Here is a 23,024-nt window from a genome sequence, read left to right as displayed (position 1 = left end):
AATAAAACTTTTTTCCACCTTTGAATTTCCCATGTTTGGTGCTCTCTTGCAAAGTCCAAACGAGCACTTCTGTGGCGTTCAAGGAGACGAGGTCTTTGAAGACATTTTTTGTTTTTGAAGCCCTTCAGTCTCAGATGCCGTCTGATGGTTATGGGGCTGCAGTCAGCACCAGTAAGGGCCTTAATTTGGGTCGAGGATCGTCCAGTGTCTTGACGGACAGCCAATTGGATCCTCCGGCTCAGTGCTGATGAAATTTTTTGGGGTCTTCCACTTGACTTTTTCATTCCATAACCCTCAGGATCATTTAAGAAATTCCAAATGACTGTCTCACTGCGTCCCACCTCAGCAACGATGGTGCGCTGTGAGAAACCCTGCTTATGCAGTTCAACAACCCGACCACGTTCAAAAAGAGAGAGTTTTTTTGCCTTTGCCATCACAACGTGTGACTACCTGACAGAAAATGACAATAAATCCACATCTTTGCACAGATTTGGCCTTTTAAAGGCATGTGGTCCTAAACTTTTGATCAGCTGAAAAACAGCCTGTTTCAGTTTATTAGTTGTTTTCATTAAATTGAATGCTCAAAAAATGTTTTGTCTCACTCCCATTTCTTCTTGTTGCATGTTGAAGCTCTATTTGGAACCTTGTTAAGATCCAGCCATGCTAAATATGATTTTTTGCCATTTTTCAAGTGGTCTTAAACTTGATCAGGTCTGTATCAAGGAGGGAATACGGGGTTCTGCTATACAGGGCAGCGACTATGGCATGAGCATGACTTGTGTCACCAGTTTGTAAAGTTCCATAAAGAAGCTGAAGCACCTCTTCTCTTGTATCTTCTTGAAGTTACTTGTTCTTCAATCTAGGGGTTTAGTATTATCATAGAGATATCGTGTGGATCCAGACCTTCATCAATATGCATAGGTATAGACACAAGAGATGTGTATTTATCTGGAAAGGGATCTGGATCCATACGATAGCCCAACATGTTGACGCCAGTTTTTCACAATAATTCTTCTCTAGTTACTAGAAAAGTAATCTTTTGGGAGATGTACTTAAAGAGAATCTGTGAATACAATCTTGGACTTTTATCTCCACTACTACATGAGTAGTAATTCACTTCCAGATCACCATTATTTATCTTCCTCCCCCCCGTTCCCCCACGGTCAGCACTCAAAGCTGCACTAAAATGCACACTCCAGACTGCTGTGCTATGCTAACACAATGGAGAGGAGCATTGGAATACTATCTTAAGAATTGGTCCCCTGATGATGTGGCCTATGCCAAAGAAACGCGTTGGGACGGGATATCTGTATTGAGTGGACAACAGTGTACCCATTTTTCCTTTTCTAATCTTTTGACGAAGCTGGGCAGTCAACGATGGCCACTGATAGGGACAATAAGGGACACATAGAGTGAAGGATATAAGGAGGTAGACATAGGGTTAGGTAGGATGACAGTCCTTTCAACTTTTCTATCCTTCTCTATCCTTTTCTAAGGTTACGTTGGTGTGCCTGAAATATACAGTACAGACCAAAAGTTTGGACACACCTTCTCATTCAAAGAGTTTTCTTTATTTTCATGACTATGAAAACTGTAGACTCACACTGAAGGCATCAAAACTATGAATTAACACATGTGGAATTATATACATAACAAAAAAGTGTGAAACAACTGAAAATATGTCATATTCTAGGTCCTTCAAAGTAGCCACCTTTGCTTTGATTACTGCTTTGCACACTCTTGGCATTCTCTTGATGAGCTTCAAGAGGTAGTCACCTGAAATGGTCTTTCAACAGTCTTGAAGGAGTTCCCAGAGATGCTTAGCACTTGTTGGCCCTTTTGCCTTCACTCTGCGGTCCAGCTCACCCCAAACCATCTCGATTGGGTTCAGGTCCGGTGACTGTGGAGGCCAGGTCATCTGGCGCAGCACCCCATCACTCTCCTTCATGGTCAAATAGCCCTTACACAGCCTGGAGGTGTGTTTTGGGTCATTGTCCTGTTGAAAAATAAATGATGGTCCAACTAAACGCAAATCGGATGGAATAGCATGCCGCTGCAAGATGCTGTGGTAGCCATGCTGGATCAGTATGCCTTCAATTTTGAATAAATCCCCAACAGTGTCACCAGCAAAGCACCCCCACACCATCACACCTCCTCCTTCATGCTTCACGGTGGGAACCAGGCATGTAGAGTCCATCCGTTCACCTTTTCTGCGTCGCACAAAGACACGGTGGTTGGAACCAAAGATCTCAAATTTGGACTCATCAGACCAAAGCACAGATTTCCACTGGTCTAATGTCCATTCCTTGTGTTCTTTAGCCCAAACAAAAGTCTTTTCTGCTTGTTGCCTGTCCTTAGCAGTGGTTTCCTAGCAGATATTCTACCATGAAGGCCTGATTCACACAGTCTCCTCTTAACAGTTGTTCTAGAGATGTGTCTGCTGCTAGTGTGGCATTGACCTGGTCTCTAATATGAGCTGCTGTTAACCTGCGATTTCTGAGGCTGGTGACTCGGATGAACTTATCCTCCGCAGCAGAGGTGACTCTTGGTCTTCCTTTCCTGGGGCGGTCCGCATGTGAGCCAGTTTCTTTGTAGTGCTTGATGGTTTTTGTGACTGCACTTGGGGACACTTTCAAAGTTTTCCCAATTTTTCGGAATGACTGACCTTCATTTCTTAAAGTAATGATGGCCACTCGTTTTTCTTTACTTAGCTGTTTTTTTCTTGCCATAATACAAATTCTAACAGTCTATGCAGTAGGACTATCAGCTGTGTATCCACCTGACTTCTCCACAACGCAACTGATGGTCCCAACCCCATTTATAAGGCAAGAAATCCCACTTATTAAACCTTACAGGGCCCACCTGTGAAGTGAAAACCATTTCAGGTGACTACCTCTTGAAGCTCATCAAGAGAATGCCAAGAGTGTGCAAAGCAGTAATCAAAGCAAAAGGTGGCTACTTTGAAGAACCTAGAATATGACATATTTTCAGTTGTTTCACACTTTTTTGTTATGTATATAATTCCACATGTGTTAATTCATAGTTTTGATGCCTTCAGTGTGAATCTACAATTTTCATAGTCATGAAAATAAAGAAAACTCTTTGAATGAGAAGGTGTGCGCAAACTTTTGGTCTGTACTGTAGGTACACTAACCAGTGTTTGCATTTGTACTGTGCAACATTTGGGCTGTTTTTAATGATTCTGCATTAAATGATAAGTTTTAATGAGGTTACCTGTTTGTAAGTTAGTAGGGTGGGGCCAACTACCCACAGACTATCTTGCCAACTACTCCCTCCAAATTGACTGGTGTAAAATGCACCATTGTTAGAAAATGTGGACCGGTGTCCCTATGATAACACTGAATCGTCAGTTGTCAGGTACAGACGCCGAGGAGCCTTGTTAAAATAAGGGTGAGTTCACACCACCTTTATATATTTTTGTCTTTATGCTCTGTTAGAGGAGCAAAGCAACAAAAATAGCCTGGAAAAAGTATTTATACCCCTTGAACTTCCACATTTTTTAATGATCACCAAGTACAAAGTATTAACTCAGGGGAGCTGAATACAAATTCACACCACACTTTTCTGATTTTTATTTAAAAAATATGAAAACGATGTATCATTTTCTTTTCACTTCACACATACTTGCTACGTTGTGTTGGTCTATCACTTAAAATCCCAATAAAATGCATTTAAGTTTGTAGGTGTAATGGGAAAAAAATGTGGAAAAGTTCAAGGGGTGTGAATACTTTTTCAAGGCACTGTAACTGAAGTGCCATATTCGGCACATAACTAAGGCGAACTTCATTGACCACAATGGAGTCTGTTCATTTTCCATTTTGGATCCTGTTCTGTTACCGGACAAAAAACTCTTGCATGTAGGACTCTTTTCTCCAGTATTTTTGATGGAATCAGTGATGGAAGCCCCAAAACCAGAGCCTCCAACATAATGTGAACAAGCCCTAAGCAAGCTAAGAGAGAAGCTTTCAAGGTCTGGCACCTGCACTACGCTGCCTTTTACATTTAATATTTCTCCCTGTAGTTTTCCATTAGAGATCATTTGTGTTTGTACTTAATATAATGTTTGAGTCAACGAAATAAAAAGCATCAAAATAAGAAGATAAAGGAGATTAAGAGCTTCAGGTCTTAATCCAATGGGGCATGTTATAATTAAAATTCATCTGGGGGCAGTGGCGGATTACAATAGGGACGTTCGGGTCGGCAGCCCCGGGCCCAGCACCGCTGGGGGGCCCAACGCTGACCCGAACGCCCACATACTGCGGCGGGGCACGGGAGCGCATAGCTCCCTGTCCCATCGCCGATCACCGCCATAGGCTTCAGGCCTTGTAGGCCTTGTAGGCCTGAGGCCTATGTGGTAGTGAAATCCCGGCGCAGGCGTGCGTGATGACGTCATCGCGCGCCTGTGCCGGGACGCAGCACTGTGACGCGCCTGACTCATCCCGCCTTCCCCTGCGAGCAAACGCCTGGCCCTGGACATATGTGAGTATTTATCTTTTCATTTTTTGTTCATTTTTTATTTTTTTTATTTCATGTGTCTATTGGGGGGGGGGGGACACACAGGAGGACATATTAGGGAAGATAAATGGATTATATGGGGGGGAATGTGGTGGCTGTATGGGGCCAAATTATTATGAGAGGGACTACTATGTGGGGGCAAATTACTAGATGGGGCAGTGTGGGGGCAAATTGATATGTGGGGGCAGTGTGGGGGCAAATTATTATGAGTGGGAATACTATGTGGGGGTAAATTATTATGAGAGGGACTACTATGTGGGGGCAAATTACTAGATGGGGCAGTGTGGGGGCAAATTATTATGGGAGGTACTACTATGTGGGGGCAAATTTCTATATGGGGGCAGTGTGGGGGAAACTATTGTGTGGGGTAAATTGCTATGTGGGGACAAATTACTATATGGGGCAGTGTGGGGGCAAATTACTATGTGGGGGCAGTGTGGGGGCAAATTGCAATGTGGGGACAGTGTGGGGTAATTGCAATGTGGGGACAGTGTGGGGTAATTGCAATGTGGGGACAGTGTGGGGTAATTGCAATGTGGGGACAGTGTGGGGTAATTGCAATGTGGGGACAGTGTGGGGTAATTGCTATGTGGGGACAGTGTGGGGTAATTGCTATGTGGGGACAGTGTGGGGTAATTGCTATGTGGGGACAGTGTGGGGTAATTGCTATGTGGGGACAGTGTGGGGTAATTGCTATGTGGGGACAGTGTGGGGTAATTGCTATGTGGGGACAGTGTGGGGTAATTGCTATGTGGGGGCAAATTACTATGTGGGGGCAAATTACTATGTGGGGGCAAATTACTATGTGGGGGCAGTGTGGGGAAAACTATTGTGTAGGGGCAGTGTGTGGAAAACTATTGTGTGGGGGCAAATTATTATGAGAGGGAATACTATGTGAGGACAAATTACTATGTGGGGGCAAATTATTATGAGAGGGACTATGTGGGGGCAAATTACTAGATGGGGCAGTGTGGGGGCAAATTGCTATGTGGGGGCAGTGTGGGGGCAAATTATTATGGGAGGGACTACTATGTGGGGGCAAATTTCTATATGGGGCAGTGTGGGGGAAAACTATTGTGTGGGGGTAATTGCTATGTGGGGACAGTGTGGGGAAATTGCTATGTGGGGACAAATTACTATATGGGACAGTGTGGGGGCAAATTACTATGTGGGGGCAGTGTGGGGGAAACTATTGTGTGGGGGCAGTGTAGGGTAAATTGTCATGTAGGGACAGTGGGGTAATTTCTATGTGGGGACAGTGTGGGGTAATTTCTATGTGGGGACAGTGTGGGGTAATTTCTATGTGGGGACAGTGTGGGGTAATTTCTATGTGGGGACAGTGTGGGGTAATTTCTATGTGGGAAAACTGCTATGTGGGGGCAAATTACTATGTGGGGGAAAACGATTGTGTGGGGGCAGTGTGGGGAAATTGCTATGTGGGGCAAATTACTATGTGGGGGCAGTGTGGTGGAAATTACTATGTGGGGGCAGTGTGGGGCAAATTACTGTGTGGGGGAAAACTACTATATGGGGGCAGTTTTGGGGAAATTACTGTGTGGAGGCAAACTACTATATGGGGGCCGTTTGGGGCAAATTACTGTGTGGGGGCAAATTACTATGGGGGGATTACTATGTGGGGGCAGTGTGGTGGAAAATACTATATGGGGGTGTTGCTATTGGGGAGGCACTGTAGGGGGCAATTCTATTATTTCTGGGGACACTATACAGGGATTATTGCCTGGAGCACAATAGAGGGTGTTATTATTACTCGGGCACTCTAGGGGACATTATAACTGCTGTAGACACTATAAGAACATTTGGGGTAATTTATCAAACTGGTGTAATGCAGAACTGGCTTAGTTGCCCATAGCAGCCAATCAGATTCCACCTTTCATATTTGACAGCTCTTTTGGAAATCCAGTTCTACTTTACACCAGTTTGATAAATTACCCCAATTATATCTATCAGGGTTACTATTTTTTCAGCAGTATAGTTCCTGGGGCATTGGGGAGCACAACGGGCACAGTATTGGGGGTGGCAGCAGGATGACACTGTGGAGACACCAGGATGAGGAGGTTGATGGAAAAATTGAGAAATCTAACCAGGGCCGTCTTTACCAAGGGGCAAAAGGGGCAGCTGCCCCGGGCCCAGTTGCTACTGGGGGGCCCAAGGCAGCTGCTCTTGAGCCCTGCTAGCTACTGCCCCGGATTTTAAGCTGTCTGTGTACTTTAACGTTGTGATCTAGGACCTTAGATGACATCATCACCATGTGACCAGTAACCTAGCAATTACTGGTCACATGGCTATGAGGTCATCACAGGTCCTAGCAGGAGTGTTGCAGAAGTTAACTGTGGAGCTTTTTTGTGTGAAGATTACATCAGAAAAAGGTGAGAGGGGCTGTTATGTTAATATACTGTAAACTACTGTATAGTGGGGTGCTGTATATTGTGTGGGGGCCTGTATACTGTGGGGGACTGTATATTGTGTGGGACTGTATACTGTGCGATGGGCTGTATACTGTGGGGGGCCTGTATTCTGTGGGGGCTGTATACTGTGTGGTGGGCTGTATACTGTGTGGTGGGCTCTATACTGTGTGGGGAGCTGTATACTGCGGGGGGGGCTTATACTGTGTGGGGGTCTGTATACTGTGTGGGGGGCTGTATACTGTGTGGGGGGCCTATATACTGTGGGGGGGGCCTGTATACTGTGGGGGGGGGGCCTGTATACTGTGGGGGGCTTGTATAGTGTGGGGGGGGGGCCTGTATAGTGGGGGGGGGCCTGTATAGTGTGGGGGGCTGTATACTGTGTGGGGGCCTGTATACTGTGTGAGGGGCTGTATACTGTGGGGGCCTGTATAGTGTGAGGGGGTCTGTATACTGTGTGGGGGCCTGTATACTGTGGGGGGCCTGTATACTGTGGGGGGCTGTATACTGTGTGGGGGCCTGTATACTGTGTGAGGGGCTGTATACTGTGGGGGCCTGTATACTTGGGAGGGCCTGTATAGTGTGGGGGGTCTGTATACTGTGTGGGGGCCTGTATACTGTGGGGGGCTGTATACTGTGTGGGGGCCTGTATACTGTGTGGGGGCTGTATACTGTGGGGGCCTGTATACTGTGGGGGCCTGTATACTTGGGGGGCCTGTATAGTGTGGGGGGGGGCCTGTATACTGTGTGGGGGCCTGTATACTGTGGGGGGCTGTATACTGTGTGGGGGGCCTGTATACTGTGTGAGGGGCTGTATACTGTGGGGGCCTGTATACTTGGGAGGGCCTGTATAGTGTGGGGGGTCTGTATACTGTGTGGGGGCCTGTATACTGTGGGGGGCTGTATACTGTGTGGGGGCCTGTATACTGTGTGGGGGGCTGTATACTGTGGGGGCCTGTATACTGTGGGGGCCTGTATACTTGGGGGGCCTGTATAGTGTGGGGGGGGGGGCCTGTATAGTGTGGGGGGGCCTGTATAGTGTGGGGGGCTGTATATTGTGGAGTGCTATACTGCTGTACTGTATACTGTGGGGGTCTGTATACTGTGGGTGCGGTATAGTGTGGAGTGCTATACTGCTGTACTGTATAGTGTGGGGGGCTGTATCGTGTATAGTTTGGGGTGCTGTATACAGTGAGGTGTTGTATACAGTGAGGTGTTGTATACTGTGGGGTGCTGTATACTGTGGGCTGCTATACTGCTCTACTATATACTGTGGAATACTGTATAGTGTGGGGGGCTATACTGCATACTGTGTGGTGCTGTATACTATAGGGTGCTATACTGCATACTGTGGGGTGCTGGGGTGCTGGGGTGCACTGTAACACTAGGGTGAGCCGAGCCATGGTCTCCTTCCTGCAGAGCGGTGCCCACTTCCAGCCTGAGCCCAGCTGCCCAGAACACTGATCCTGAGCCGCTGGAGTCTTCAGAACTGGAAGTATTTACAGTCATTCACTGTACTCTACCAGGTGTGTGGATTTTTTGTGTGTGTGTTGTGGTGGAAGGCGTGATTGCATGCAAGGGTGTGGGAAGGCTGGATCCAGGGGGCCCAAGTAAATTTTTGCCCAGGGTCCAATCAATATTAAAGACGGCCCTGGTCGATCATGGAGATGTGGCCAATACACAGGCCATGTTTCCTGGTTTGTGCACAGACATATGGATCAGGCCTAACCATAAAACTTAGCATGAGCCTTATCAAAGGGGTTTACACTGGTAGTCTGTAGGGGTGAGTATGCCTGATGTAAATGAGGAAACCCAATAGGTTCTCACCCTTGGAGAAGCCAACCAGAGGTGTGCCAAACATGGCCTTAAAAGTATGCCACTACTGAAGATAATGAAAGAATGCAGTCCGTGCAACTCCATACTCTATCTCTTCAAAGTAAGGAATAATGAACCATCAATGAGCAGGTGAGCCAAAAATTTAACACCCTATCTACCCCTAGAGTCACACCCTGTAAAGATTGCAAATGAGGAAGATGAGTGTTACACCAGTGATCTGGGAGAGTAAATCTGACTAGGCGCCCCAACCATTAGGTTATGATCATTCCTCCATGCCTCAGTGGCAGTTCTGACAAGTTACAGGATATAAGAGGGGGATCTAGACCGATATAAGAAATAGTAACCACTAAATAGGAGCCCACCACAGCCCCCACTAGTTGCTTAAATCAATATGCACCAACAGGCATAGACCAATGGAGAGGCCAAAAAGTAGAAGTACACAGTACATATTAGCGGCTGCCGTGCCTACCAGATGTTTTAACCATAGTACACTTTCCAATAGCCTAAACATCTTTTTTGAAATTAAGAAAGGCGAACATGAAATAATTAATTTTGACTGTGTTAATCCGCCCTATTAGCGACAACAGCAAGTGCTGCCAACACTTATCTAAGGTTATCTCCTTGTGAGAGCCAACAAAGGATCCCAGTTAAGAGCCGCATAACAACCAACATCCTGGGAAACTAGCAAAGCCAAGTACAACTGCAAAAGCACTGGCAGAGATTGAGTGGGAGAACAGTTTGAGATTAAAGGGAACAAAGCAGATTTAGGCCAGGTCATCTGTTACCCTGAGAAAGAGTGGGCTTCCCTGCCATGTTCCCCCTTCCAAGGGAAAGGGCATAGATACATCCAAATTTGTTCAGACCCCACGAGAGAAGACTCGTACAGTAGATCTCGTAGATCCTATGACTGATCTCAATAGCGGAAAGGGAAAACGCTAGTGTAAAAGTAGCCTTATCTGGCATAAAGCCAGTTTGGTCAGGGTGTATAAGGCTACTTTCACACTAGCGTTTTCCCTTTCCGCTATAGAGATCCGTCAGAGGATCTCAATAACGGGGGAAAACGCTTCAGTTTTGTCCCCCATTCATTGTCAATGTGGACATAACTGAACTGAATGAAAGGGAAGGCTCCAAAATGCATTCTGTTCCGTTTGGTTGCGCTCCAATTGCGGACAGAATAACGCTGCAAGCAGCGTTTTTCTGTCCGCGATGTGGTGCGGAGCAAGACGGATCTGCCATGACTCACAATGTAAGTCAATGGGGACGGATCTGTTTTCTCTGACACAATAGAAAACGGATCCGACCCCCATTGACTTTCAGTGGAGTTCATAACGGATTTGTCATGGCTTTATAAGACATGATACAACCGGATCCATTCATGACGGATGCATGCGGTTGTATTATTGTAGCAGAAATGTTTTTGCAGATCTATGACGGATCTGCAAAAAACGCTAGTGTGAAAGTAGCCTAAGAGATGAGATAACAGTGTTTTTTGTCTGCTGGCTAACTATTTGGCTAAGGTTTTAACCGCCTCCGGACCGCCTAACGCAGATGTGCGGTCCGGAGGCGGCAGCCCTGCGCACAGTCACGCATATATATGCGTCATCTCGCGAGACGCGAGATTTCCTGTGAACGCGCGCACACAGGCGCGCGCGCTCACAGGAACGGAAGGTAAGCGAGTGGATCTCCAGCCTGCCAGCGGCGATCGTTCGCTGGCATGCTGGAGATCAGATTTTTTTAACCCCTAACAGGTATATTAGACGCTGTTTTGATAACAGCGTCTAATATACCTGCTACCTGGTCCTCTGGTGGTCCCTTTTGTTAGGATCGACCACCAGAGGACACAGGTAGGTCAGTAAAGTCGCACACTACACTACACTACACCCCCCCCCCTGTCACTTATTAACCCTTTATGAACCCCTGATCACCCATGATCACCCCATATAAACTCCCTGATCACCCCCCTGTCATTGATCACCCCCCTGTCATTGATCACCCCCCTGTCAGGCTCCGTTCAGACGTCCGTATGATTTTTACGGATCCATGGATACATGGATCGGATCCGCAAAACACATGCGGACGTCTGAATGGAGCCTTACAGGGGGGTGATCAATGACAGGCGGGTGATCACCCATATACACTCCCTGATCACCCCCTGTCATTGATCACCCCCCTGTCATTGATCACCCCCCTGTAAGGCTCCATTCAGACATCCGTATGATTTTTACGGATCCATGGATACATGGATCGGATCCGCAAAACACATGCGGACGTCTGAATGGAGCCTTACAGGGGGGTGATCAATGACAGGCGGGTGATCACCCATATACACTCCCTGATCACCCCCTGTCATTGATCACCCCCCTGTAAGGCTCCATTCAGACGTCCGCATGATTTTTACGGATCCATGGATACATGGATCGGATCCGCAAAACACATGCGGACGTCTGAATGGAGCCTTACAGGGGGGTGATCAATGACAGGCGGGTGATCACCCATATACACTCCGTGATCACCCCCCTGTCATTGATCACCCCCCTGTAAGGCTCCATTCAGACGTCCGCATGTGTTTTGCGGATCCGATCCATGTATCCATGGATCCGCAAAAATCATACGGACGTCTGAATGGAGCCTTACAGGGGGGGTGATCAGTGACAGGGGGGTGATCATCCTGATCACCCCCTGTCATTGATAACCCCCCTGTAAGGCTCCATTCAGACGTCCGCATGTGTTTTGCGGATCCGATCCATGTATCCATGGATCCGTAAAAATCATACGGACGTCTGAATGGAGCCTTACAGGGGGGGTGATCAGTGACAGGGGGGTGATCATCCTGATCACCCCCTGTCATTGATCACCCCCCTGTAAGGCTCCATTCAGACGTCCGCATGTGTTTTGCGGATCCGATCCATGTATCCATGGATCCGTAAAAATCATACGGACGTCTGAATGGAGCCTTACAGGGGGGGTGATCAGTGACAGGGGGGTGATCATCCTGATCACCCCCTGTCATTGATAACCCCCCTGTAAGGCTCCATTCAGACGTCCGCATGTGTTTTGCGGATCCGATCCATGTATCCATGGATCCGTAAAAATCATACGGACGTCTGAATGGAGCCTTACAGGGGGGGTGATCAGTGACAGGGGGGTGATCACCCTGATCACCCCCTGTCATTGATAACCCCCCTGTAAGGCTCCATTCAGACGCCCGCACGTGTTTTGCGGATCCGATCCATGTATCCATGGATCCGTAAAAATCATACGGACGTCTGAATGGAGCCTTACAGGGGGGGTGATCAGTGACAGGGGGGTGATCACCCTGATCACCCCCTGTCATTGATAACCCCCCTGTAAGGCTCCATTCAGACATCCGCATGTGTTTTGCGGATCCGATCCATGGATCCATGGATCCGTAAAAATCATACGGACGTCTGAATGGAGCCTTACAGGGGGGTGATCAATGACAGGGGGGTGATCCGGGAGTCTATATGGGTGATCACCCCCCTGTCATTGATCACCCCCCTGTCATTGATCACCCCCCCTGTAAGGCTCCATTCAGAATTTTTTTTGGCCCAAGTTAGCGGAAATTTTTTGTTTGTTTTTGTTTTTTTCTTACTAAGTCTCATATTCCACTAACTTGTGTCAAAAAATAAAATCTCACATGAACTCGCCATACCCCTCACGGAATCCAAATGCGTAAACATTTTTAGACATTTATATTCCAGACTTCTTCTCACGCTTTAGGGCCCCTAAAAAGCCAGGGCAGTATAAATACCCCACATGTGACCCCATTTCGGAAAGAAGACACCCCAAGGTATTCCGTGAGGGGCATATTGAGTCCATGAAAAATTGAAATTTTTGTCCTAAGTTAGCGGAAAGTGAGACTTTGTGAGAAAAAAACCAAAAAAATCAATATCCGCTAACTTATGCAAAAAAAAAAAAAATTCTATGAACTCGCCATGCCCCTCACGGAATACCTTGGGGTGTCTTCTTTCCAAAATGGGGTCACATGTGGGGTATTTATACTGCCCTGGCTTTTTAGGGGCCCGAAAGTGTGAGAAGAAGTCTGGGATCCAAATGTCTAAAAATGCCCTCCTAAAAGGAATTTGGGCACCTTTGCGCATCTAGGCTGCAAAAAAGTGTCACACATCTGGTATCGCCGTACTCAGGAGAAGTTGGGCAATGTGTTTTGGGGTGTCATTTTACATATACCCATGCTGGGTGAGAAAAATATCTTGGTCAAATGCCAACTTTGTATAAAAAAATGGGAAAAGTTGTCTTTTGCCGAGATATTTCTCTCACCCAGCATGGTTATATGTGAAATGACACCCCAAAACACATTCCCCAACTTCTCCTGAGTACGGCGATACCAGATGTGTCACACTTTTTTGCTGCCAAGGTGGGCAAAGGGGCACACATTCCAAAGTGCACCTTTTGGATTTCACAGGCCATTTTTTACAGATTTTGATTGCAAAGTACTTCTTACACATTTGGGCCCCTAAATTGCCAGGGCAGTATAACTACGCCACAAGTGACCCCATTTTGGAAAGAAGACACCCCAAGGTATTCCGTGAGGGGCACGGCGAGTTCCTAGGGCTTCTGTCACCCCACTAAACCGTTTTTTTTTTTTTTGTTTACTTATAATCCCTATACTGCGATTTATGCCTACATAAGCTAATTAATCATTTTGGTCCAGTAGATTGTGTTAAAAACGTGCTTTTAAAATATGCAAATTACCTTTCTACCAGCAAGTAGGGCGGCTACTTGTTGGTAGCAGCCGCATCCTCCGATCCTAAAGACGCCCCCTCCTCATGTTGATTGACAGGGCCAGGGAACGGGATCGTCCTCTGCTGGCCCTGTTTGCATTCAAAATCTTGCGCCTGCGCCGTACCTGTCTTCAATCGGCGCAGGCGCACTGAGAGGCGACCGCTCGCTCGGCCGCTCCATCCTCAATGCGCCTGCGCCGGGTGTAGATGTGACGTCATCGGCTCAGGCGCATTGAGGATGGAGCGACTGAATACCGTTACGGCGCAGGCGCGATATTTTGAATGCAAACAGGGACAGCAGAGGACGATCCTGTTCCCTGGCCCTGTTAATCAACATGCGGAGGGGGCGTCTTTAGGATCGGAGGATGCGGCTGCTACCACCAAGTAGCCGCCCTACTTGCTGGTAGCAAGGTAATTTGCATATTTTAAAAGTACGTTTTTAACACACTCTACTGGACCAAAATGATTAATTAGATTATGTAGCCATAAATCGCAGTATAGGGATTATAAGTAAACAAAAAAAAAAAACGATTTAGTGGGGTGACAGAAGCCCTTTAACGTCCGAATTAGGAAGTGAGATAGGGCGATAGGTGTGCGGGTCAGAGTTTCCTTCCCTGGTTTCAATAAAACAAGAATAAGAGCCTCTCTCATGGAGTCAGGAAGGACACCCCATTATAAGCCCAGTCAAATATCTCCAGCATTCAAGGCTTAAAGGGGTTGTCCGAGATAATTAAAAATCTCAGACAAGCCCTCCAAAAGCCTAAAATAAGCCTAAAATAAAAATATCATGTTCTACTCGCCCTTTTTACCAGCGTAATTATCTGGTTGAGTCCTCCTGCTGCTACTTGTTTACAAACTGCAGAGGTGACGTATCGGTATACAGCTGAATGGTCATGTGCCGCATTAATGTGTGTGATTTACAAGGGCTCCATCAAAATAGTTAGCATAAGGACAGAATGGTCACATATTCCCTGGGAGCCTAGGAAAAACTTGAGACTGCAAACAGAAAATCAGAAGTAGCTAAAGCCAAGTTGCAGTATGCCAGTCCCTCAGGGGGAGCGAGTGTGAGGTCACAGGGGACAGTTAACAGACCGAGGGTTGCTCTTGGTACTCACAATTTGTAGGATACCCTGGGCAGGCGTACAGCAGTGATGGAGAGGCTGGCACATAGATCCTCTGGGGCACTCTCTGGATATAGGGACCAGGCCGGGTGGTAGGTGAGGTGCCCTGGGTGTTGTAGGTTTAGTGTGCCGGTGGCAAGATCCCTTATAGTTCGTGACGCCAGTGCCGGTAACGGTGGCACACAGATTTGTTGGAGGAATAATGGAGGTACACACGTTGGTAGTGAACTAAAACTCCTCTTTACTGAACAGTTCAACTATATACAGGCTTCAAACAGTTCCACATGAAAGATTTTGGTAACAGGCAGGCTTCACATAAATGGCAGGTAGAATCCTAACAAGATAACTCAGAGGGAATAAACTCACAGATCAGGCTGTACTTTCTGCAGAATCCTGTCTGGCTTTCTCCAAGGCCCGTATGCCTAATAGCTGGCTTTATCCTTGGGTAGGGAAACCTTCCTCTGGTATAAATCCACTTGCTGTTAATAACCTTCTGCCCTTCAGCTTTCTACTTGGCTGGTTAAGGTTTAGCACTGCTCTGTACTTTGCAAGATGCAGGATAACTTCAGGAGGAAACTTCTTCTCCTGGACTAACTTCTGAGCTTCACTTGCTCAGGGCTTCAGGCAGGCTAGACTGAACTACTTAGCCTCCTGGACTAGACTGGACTGACTCTTTCCTGTCTGGGCCTAACTATATATACTAGGGGGTTCCCTAGCTCCCTCTACAGCTTGGGAGGAGAAACTACACCCCCTAACAGGCCTGGTACACAGGATATAACATGACAATATACATTATAATGCAATACAAAATACCAATCTCCCACAGGAGGTGGGGGCAACATGACCCTTAGTAGTGCCCACCTTTACGTAGTGGGACACTACAAAGTCAGTTCTGCGAAATGACCCGTGTGTGGAGGGTGCTCCTTTTATCTCAGCAGAACCTTAGGCATGCAATGAGGTTCCTTGTAGATGTTTCTGTAATTCCCAGACTGAGGGGTACGGATTTAAGGTATGGCTGGCCAAACCGTGTCAAAGTGTGGAAGAATGCGCTAGAAAGATCCCCTCTCACAGCAGTAAGGGCCCTCACTGCCATAAACATGCACAATACCTTGCTGACTGACTCCAATTTGTGGCACTGTAGATTCAGCACCTTCTGGTTTATTTTTCTCTCTGAAGCACTTATCTGAGGAGCTTGCATGTGTAGATCCTCCCTGTTCCTCAGGCAGAACTAAACTCTCACTGAAACACTAACCAGGGGGCGGACCCAGGTCCACCTCCTGGCAACCTAAGAGGATGAGCCAATGTGTTAACCCATGCTTTTCCATACAGTTCTATAAGGTATGCAAATACAGCAAATCAGAATATTTCACTTTGGAACATAACAATAAAACCATTTACATAAATTTGCATTGACCCTGTTCTGGGGTACTGCAGGGGTGACAAAGGAATGGAAGAAGAGAAAATGCTTCCGAATTATTCTATTATGGAGAAAATAGTCATTTACTATAACAGACATGGAAGAGGTGACAGGTCCACTTTAAGTGAACTGGGCAGAGTTTCAATACCAGACACAGGCAACGAGAGGGGCGCTGTTTCTGGAAGTATGCAGCCATGTCTTACTAATGCAACCCTGTAAAAATAATTAACTGTACATTACAGACTTATATTGTGCATTTTGAATCACAGTCTGTTTGTGCTCTTTATGGTAGTGAAAGTTTTTCCGGGTCATTAAACTGATAACATTTGCTTGTGTATATACACATATTAGCACTGTAGCATGATATTTAGAATTACACAATTTCACCGTTAATTTACCTGAGAACTGCTCTTCTCTTTACTCCCATGGGTGTCGGTGTCGCTCAGTCTTTGAATGCTCTGAGGGGTCTGAGATCGTGGTGGGCTTAAAAAGTCAAGAAAGAATCCAACACATTAGAACAATATGAGAAATCCTTTATAAACTCTTATAATTGGTCACAGAATAACGCTAGATATGCAGTGTAGCACTTTGACTCTTCAGCAATTTGACATAATAACCCTAAGTCACTTGAATAATTTCAAATAGTGTGACCTGGAATATCCAAATTTTCTACGACTCTGGGTCCACCATGGAATACAATTACAGGGTTTGTACATTTTAAACAGCCATTTTCTAATAGTTGGAGGGTCCCTGACTAGAAAGATTGGGAACCCTTCGATTTCTATGGTAGCCACACAATGTTTCCCTTGCCCCTCAGCATTTCTTTGCTAAGCAGCTACTTGGCTGTTGATTTTGGCTGGGGCTCAACTGCTTCTCAGTAGAAGCAGCCGCTGCACAAGTGTGGACCAAGGTGGACAACCGATCGCTTTATGATATGGTTCGAGACCAATGGAGCTTAATCAAATTATTTGAAACCTACCATTCAAGAACTACATAGGACCATGAAAGGGGTATTCTCATCTCATCCACCAGGTGTGCCATGAATGTCTAACAGATGTAGGTCCCATCTCCAGGACTCATCGCTATGTCTAGAAGGTGCTCCCATGATGGCTTTGTCTGTTTGGCTGTAGTCATAACACTCACAGAACGAAGAGCCATGCTGCCTGTCCAACTCTCCATTCCTACCTCACTAGGGCACAGCAGATTTTGGGTCAGGGTTCAGGAGACCACCATCCTCAACATAGGTGTGAGTTATAGAGATTCTGCATCTACCAGACATTTACGGCACAAACTCCATTTTAAGTCAGAGACAGTCTCATTTGAAATGTCCAGGAATATTATAAGTCCTATATCTTAGACCTTTGAGTATCTATGTAGTACTACCATACCTATCACAGTGAGAACTCTCCCTGGAGCTGCTCCTTCCAGACTCATGTTGGGCATCCAACAGTATCTTTTCCATATCCCCATTGTGAATGGAGATGGAGGCTGGCACCTGTTCTTGTGCTCCGACTGTCCCCACGCCACCATTTCCATTATTGCTGAAATGTAGCTCTACCCAGGAACCTGCTGGTCAGAACACAAGAGCACGAGGAGAGTTATTACAAGAGTCACACTTGAGGAAAACCATAGATTCATTCTTGCCTTACAGTTGTCAGGGGTGTTGGTTCTCTTGTGGAGATCTAGCTTGTGTAGGGTGTCTAATGGCAATGCACTTTAGGAAAAAGTATGCAAATTCAATTTTGTTGGTTAAGAAGTATTGCTCATAATACTCTGTATACCAGCTGGAGAACCAGTAGCCCCCAGCAGCTACAACAAAGGCGTTTCCAACAGCCAACCAGCACCCTGCTCTGTACTGATCAGGAGCAACAACCCCGGAACATCTGTCTATAGATGGGCATCTCTTGTTAGACAGATATCTCTAGCCACGTTTTCAAGGGGTTATCTGGAAATTTATATTGATGACTTATCCTCAGATCAGAGGGGTCCAACACCCAGGACCTCCGCCAATCTGCTGTAAGAAGAGGCGGTCGCTCTGTGAGCATCACGGTCTCTTCCTAGGCCAAGTGACGTCATCGTACATCGGTCACATGGCCTAGTTGCAGCTTGGAGGCTAGCAACCTATAGGTGGCACTAGAGAGACGATTTTCCTCCTTTACACAGGTGCAAGACTCGTTACAAGAGACTGTAGCGAGCTGTGTATCCATCACAGGATCAGGACCGAGATCTTGAAAAAATGGCTAAAATGATATAAAATGTGCTATTTAAAAGCCTTTGTGGCAGGAGCACACAACCAGCAAAATATTTAATATGGATAGAAATAAATGTAGTCTAAGGGTCCATTCACGTGTCCGTAGCGTGTTTTGCGGATCCGCAAAACACGGACACCGGCAATGTGCGTTCCGCATTTTGCGGACCGCACATCGCCAACACTAAAAGAATATGCCTATTCTTGTCCGCAATTGCGGACAAGAATAGGACATGTTCTATTGTTTTCGGGAATGGAATTGCAGACCCGGAAGTGTCTGGCAGACACATGAAGTGGCCCGGAACGAGGCAGTGGCATGTGTACGGCAGGACACAGACGCGGGAGTTTTATATTTTTTTACCTGCCCACAGGCTACCACCATTGAGGTTGTCAGTCCCTTGGCAGGAGAACCCATTTTCAGGGATGTACCTAGCCTTTCTGCTGCCTGAGGCGAAAATTTTAACAGCTTGTCTCTAGGTCTTCCCGCCTCACCTGGCCTCATTGGAGGCGGCACCACTGCATGTTTCATTTATGTATCTATATTGTCTCTATAGATGACCCATGTGGAGTGTAATGGCAAGATAACATCTGTACAGAATGCAGTCCGACCTTCAGATCTATATTTTAGGACTCCACTGCCTTCCGAGGGGAGAATATAGATCTGTTACATGGATCTGGACTCTGATTACGTCTATTGGAAGCAACAATTAGGAAAATGCAGTAAACATAATGGATTTTCAGCATATACTGACATTTTGTCTTCTACATCCTGGTAAATTACTAAGACGGTTTCTTCTGCTTTTATAAATTCTACTCAGACAAATAAACAGGGAGATAAAGTTTACTCAGGTTCACGTCTCAGGACAAGCATCCCTAGCTTTATTATTAACCTGCCCAACAGTGACAATATTTACCAGGAGCAATGAGAACATGCTTCGAGTCACACATATCTTGCGTTATCACAGTCATCTTTCCACTCCATGCAAACGCACTGTACAGTATGTGGAAATCAACTGATTCCCAGTCACATGCCATTTGTTTTCACCTTACACCGGAGGCGAGAGAACAAAAGTTCACTTAAAAATAGCAATAGAATATGTCCTTTGCCGTTACTAGAAAACCAACCGCCATACGGTGAGTCATAGACCTGGAAATCTTTAACCTGCTCATTAGCTCATTAAAGGGACTGAAGCCTTTGCTTAGTCCATTGTTGGAGGTTGCGTCGCTTTAATAGCCCAGAGAAAAACTTGGCAGCCAGCTTTGTTTATGCCGCGGAGGCTCAGCCTGTGCCAACTCCACGTTCACAGTCATACTACCAACGTAGCAAATGTATCAATATCTTATGTTGAGTTTAAACCAGAGGAATGGGATGTTTCATATTCTGTTAATAAAAATAAATAAATACACCGCTATATATAATGGCGCGTACAAAGGCCATTTTAACATAAAGCTGGGCCCAGTGCAAAATTATTATGAGTGCCCCTCACCCCTGAGCATTTTCATACTTGCAGAAGTAGCATTCATGCCTTGGCCCTGGTACCTGAGGGAACCCAAAAGACCCCTTTGTATTGAGTCCTAGGAGATTTAAAGGGGTATTCCCATCTCAGAGTGCAACACATGCCCCCATCTCCGCCTGAGATGCCACCATGGAGCAACTGCCACAGATATGTCTGACATCCTGAAGAGCCTGATGCAGCTGCCTCATTCACATTTCCTTTTGTCACTGACGTGTGCTGTCCTTACTTTCCACGGACAGCGCATGTACCCATTGAATTTAATGTGTCTGTTCACCCATCACACATGTACTTTTTTGGCCTGTGAGTCGGTCCGAATACACCCATTATAGTCTATGGGTCCATGAAAAAACATGGACGGAACACGGATCCGTATTTGGTCCGTTTTTCACTGACCCCTAATAGGAGATGCTCTGGAAATTAACTTTCAGCTGATCAGTGTTCGAGAAACACAAATGATACGCAGAGGCCAAAAAATTGACACACAGACTTTCTCATGTATGAAACACGGACGTCAAACAAACACAGAAATGTGAATGAGGCTTTATTCCTATGGTAAAAGCAGCTCTTTCTATTAATATAGTGGGACAGAAGCAAGGTCATTAAATATATAGCAGTATTATTTACCCATTATATGGCTCTTGTATGTGTTCACACTGTGGCACTATCATTTGGGCATTGGATGTTTAGATACTGTATAGAAATAATATTCAGCCCCTATATGGCACTGTTATGTGTTAGACGTATGGCACTATTATATAGGGACATACAATCTATGGCACAGTATATCTATTTATTATCAGGTCAGTATTATGGCGGTATTACTCTACATTATTGTCCTCCCCCTCAAAAAAATAGAATAATTGTTAAGAAACAACTGCAGTGCCGGACACCAAAGGATTGAAAGTAAATATGTTGACTAGTGTTAAACGAATCAAAGTGGACTTCGATCCGAATTTCAGGAAAAATTACTTTTGTCACAAAGCCGAATCTCCTTGCACTTTGTGGTAACGAATCCTATTTTCCTAAAATGGTGGGTGAAAAAAATAAAAAAAAATGATACTCGCCTCCGTCTTGATTAACGCTGGGTTCAGACCTGAGCGTACTTGAACGTACGCTCTGTATGCGCGATTGTACGGGCGTTTGCAATCGCGCATACAGAGACAAGCGAACGCCCATTGTCGCGCGTTCCCGCTAAAGTCTATGTACGGGAACGCGCGACAAGACGCCCCAAAGAAGCTCATGTACTTCTTGGGGCGTCGGGCGTTTTACAGCGCGATCATACGCGCTGTAAAACGCTCAGGTGAGAACCATTCCCATAAGGGAATCATTGGTTCTTGCCTGTTGAGCGTTTTACAGCGCGTAGGAACGCGCTGTAAAACGCTCAGGTCTGAACCCAGCCTGAAGAAAACCCGGCAAAGGACCTGTGGCGAGCGTGATGATCTCACAACGTGATCATGCCGGACGAGTGCGGTGATCTTCACGCTGTCCACCGGTCCTTTGGCCTCTCAGCGAACAAGTGGAATATATATATTTTTTTTTAACCCCTGAGTCACAGATACAGCAATCAGCGTTGAACGCAGCATCTGAGGGGTTAAATGATGGATGGCAGCGCGATCGCCGTCCCCCATCATTGCGCCTGCTCCATATAATGGAAAGCAATTTGTGACAAAGTAATTTGTAATGAAATGAATTTCTTGACGAAGTTTGGCAAATCAGCCAAATTGAATTTTTCTAAACTTCCCACATCTCTAATGTTGACCCTTCTTCCCCCCCTCCCCAACATCTGCCACCTTGGGATAGTCACCCCATGCACAGGGTCGGTCAATCTGGTCAATCTGGGCAGACTTGGCTGACATCCATCTAAGGTGCATGGCCACCTTGGCATATGGTTTGAAAATGCACTTTCTCATGCTGACTATGGTGCACATTACAAAAGATAATGGAAAGTTTTCCTCTGCCGTGACCCGGATACGTGGCCAGTGATGCAATGAGCGGAGATCTTGCTGCAATCGTGCACTTTCCACATCGTATTCGTCTGGTCAGTGCTTCATCAAGCGGAGCGATTCTGCCTACGCTTGGATAAGTCATTGGGTCGTCCTGTTCTGTCACGTTGCTAGAAAATGTATTGATGCATTTAGTTTTATCTGTTGCTGGGACAGCTGGGTGGTCACCAGTACTCCACTGGTGTAGTTAAAGGGGCTTCCTTATTCATCAAAACTGAAAAAAAATTGTTATCTTCCTGCAGCTGCATATACAACCTGTATCTGCCCCCCTCTCCATAGAGTGCCCATACAGTGACCACGTCATCCATTTCTATAGGACCAGGGATTGTTCACACGAACGTATGGGTTCCGTTGCCGTATTGCGGACCGCATATGCGGATCCACAATAAATGGACACCGTTCCGTGTGCATTCCGCATCAGGGATGCGGACCCATTCACTTGAATGACCCCGCAAATCCGGAGATGCGTAGCGGTGCGGAACGGAAGCACGGAACGGAAACCCACAAAAGCACTACGGAGTGCTTCTGTGGGGTTCTGTTCTGTACTTCCGTTCCGCAGAAAGATAGAACATGTCCTATCTTTTTGCGGAACGGAGGGATGCGGACCCATTCAAGTTGAACAGGTCTGGATCAGTCCCGGAGGCCTCACGAACGTTCTCCGTGCATTTTGCAGACCCAATGCACGGAACGGAACCCATACGTTTGTGTGAACAAGCCCTCAGACGTATTACTATGTATAGGGAGAGGGCAGCTGAGCTGTGGTTACAGACGGGGGGTAGAAGTAATGAAAGATAATATAAAAAACAATTATAAACTTCTTATATTTTTTGCCGTATGGCCACTTACAGTCCATATAAAAAAGATCTCAATCCCATGCACATGGCAGACCCCTGTACAAATGCTGTAAGGCCTTAGACTCTTCCTGCCCTTCATCAGCGCAGGGCGCGCATGAACAGCACAGGCGGCGCACTGAATGTAGGCCGGCTATTATAGCTAAATGATAAAGTACATGGAGGATATACAATATCGGACTGTAGTATTCAGGGCACATTGCCGTGTTGGCACTTTGCGATAAATAAGTGGGTTTTGGGTTACAGTTTGGGGACTCAGTCTCTAAAGGGTTCGCCAACACTGCCCTATGTGTATATGGAGACTTATGG

General features: G+C 46.2%; 1 protein-coding gene across 2 annotated transcripts in view; it reads right to left on the bottom strand.

Annotated features, from left to right (window-relative positions):
* Nucleotides 1–23,024, bottom strand: part of BNIP3 (BCL2 interacting protein 3) — a 54,369-nt gene that overhangs the window by 15,853 nt on the left and 15,492 nt on the right. Inside the window, exons 2-3 of one of the 2 annotated variants that reach the window (XM_044299151.1) lie at nt 17,485–17,665; nt 16,495–16,579 (exon numbers count right to left, since the gene is read on the bottom strand). In XM_044299151.1, the coding sequence (XP_044155086.1) occupies nt 16,495–16,579; nt 17,485–17,665 (266 nt within the window). The remainder of the gene's footprint in view (nt 1–16,494; nt 16,580–17,484; nt 17,666–23,024) is intronic. The other variant, XM_044299152.1, reaches the window with a different exon arrangement.

Source organism: Bufo gargarizans, chromosome 6 (assembly GCF_014858855.1).
Source record: "Bufo gargarizans isolate SCDJY-AF-19 chromosome 6, ASM1485885v1, whole genome shotgun sequence".
Taxonomy (NCBI): Eukaryota; Metazoa; Chordata; class Amphibia; order Anura; family Bufonidae; genus Bufo; species Bufo gargarizans.
Note: the sequence above shows the minus strand (reverse complement) of the source record. Positions and strands in the feature narration are given on the sequence as shown.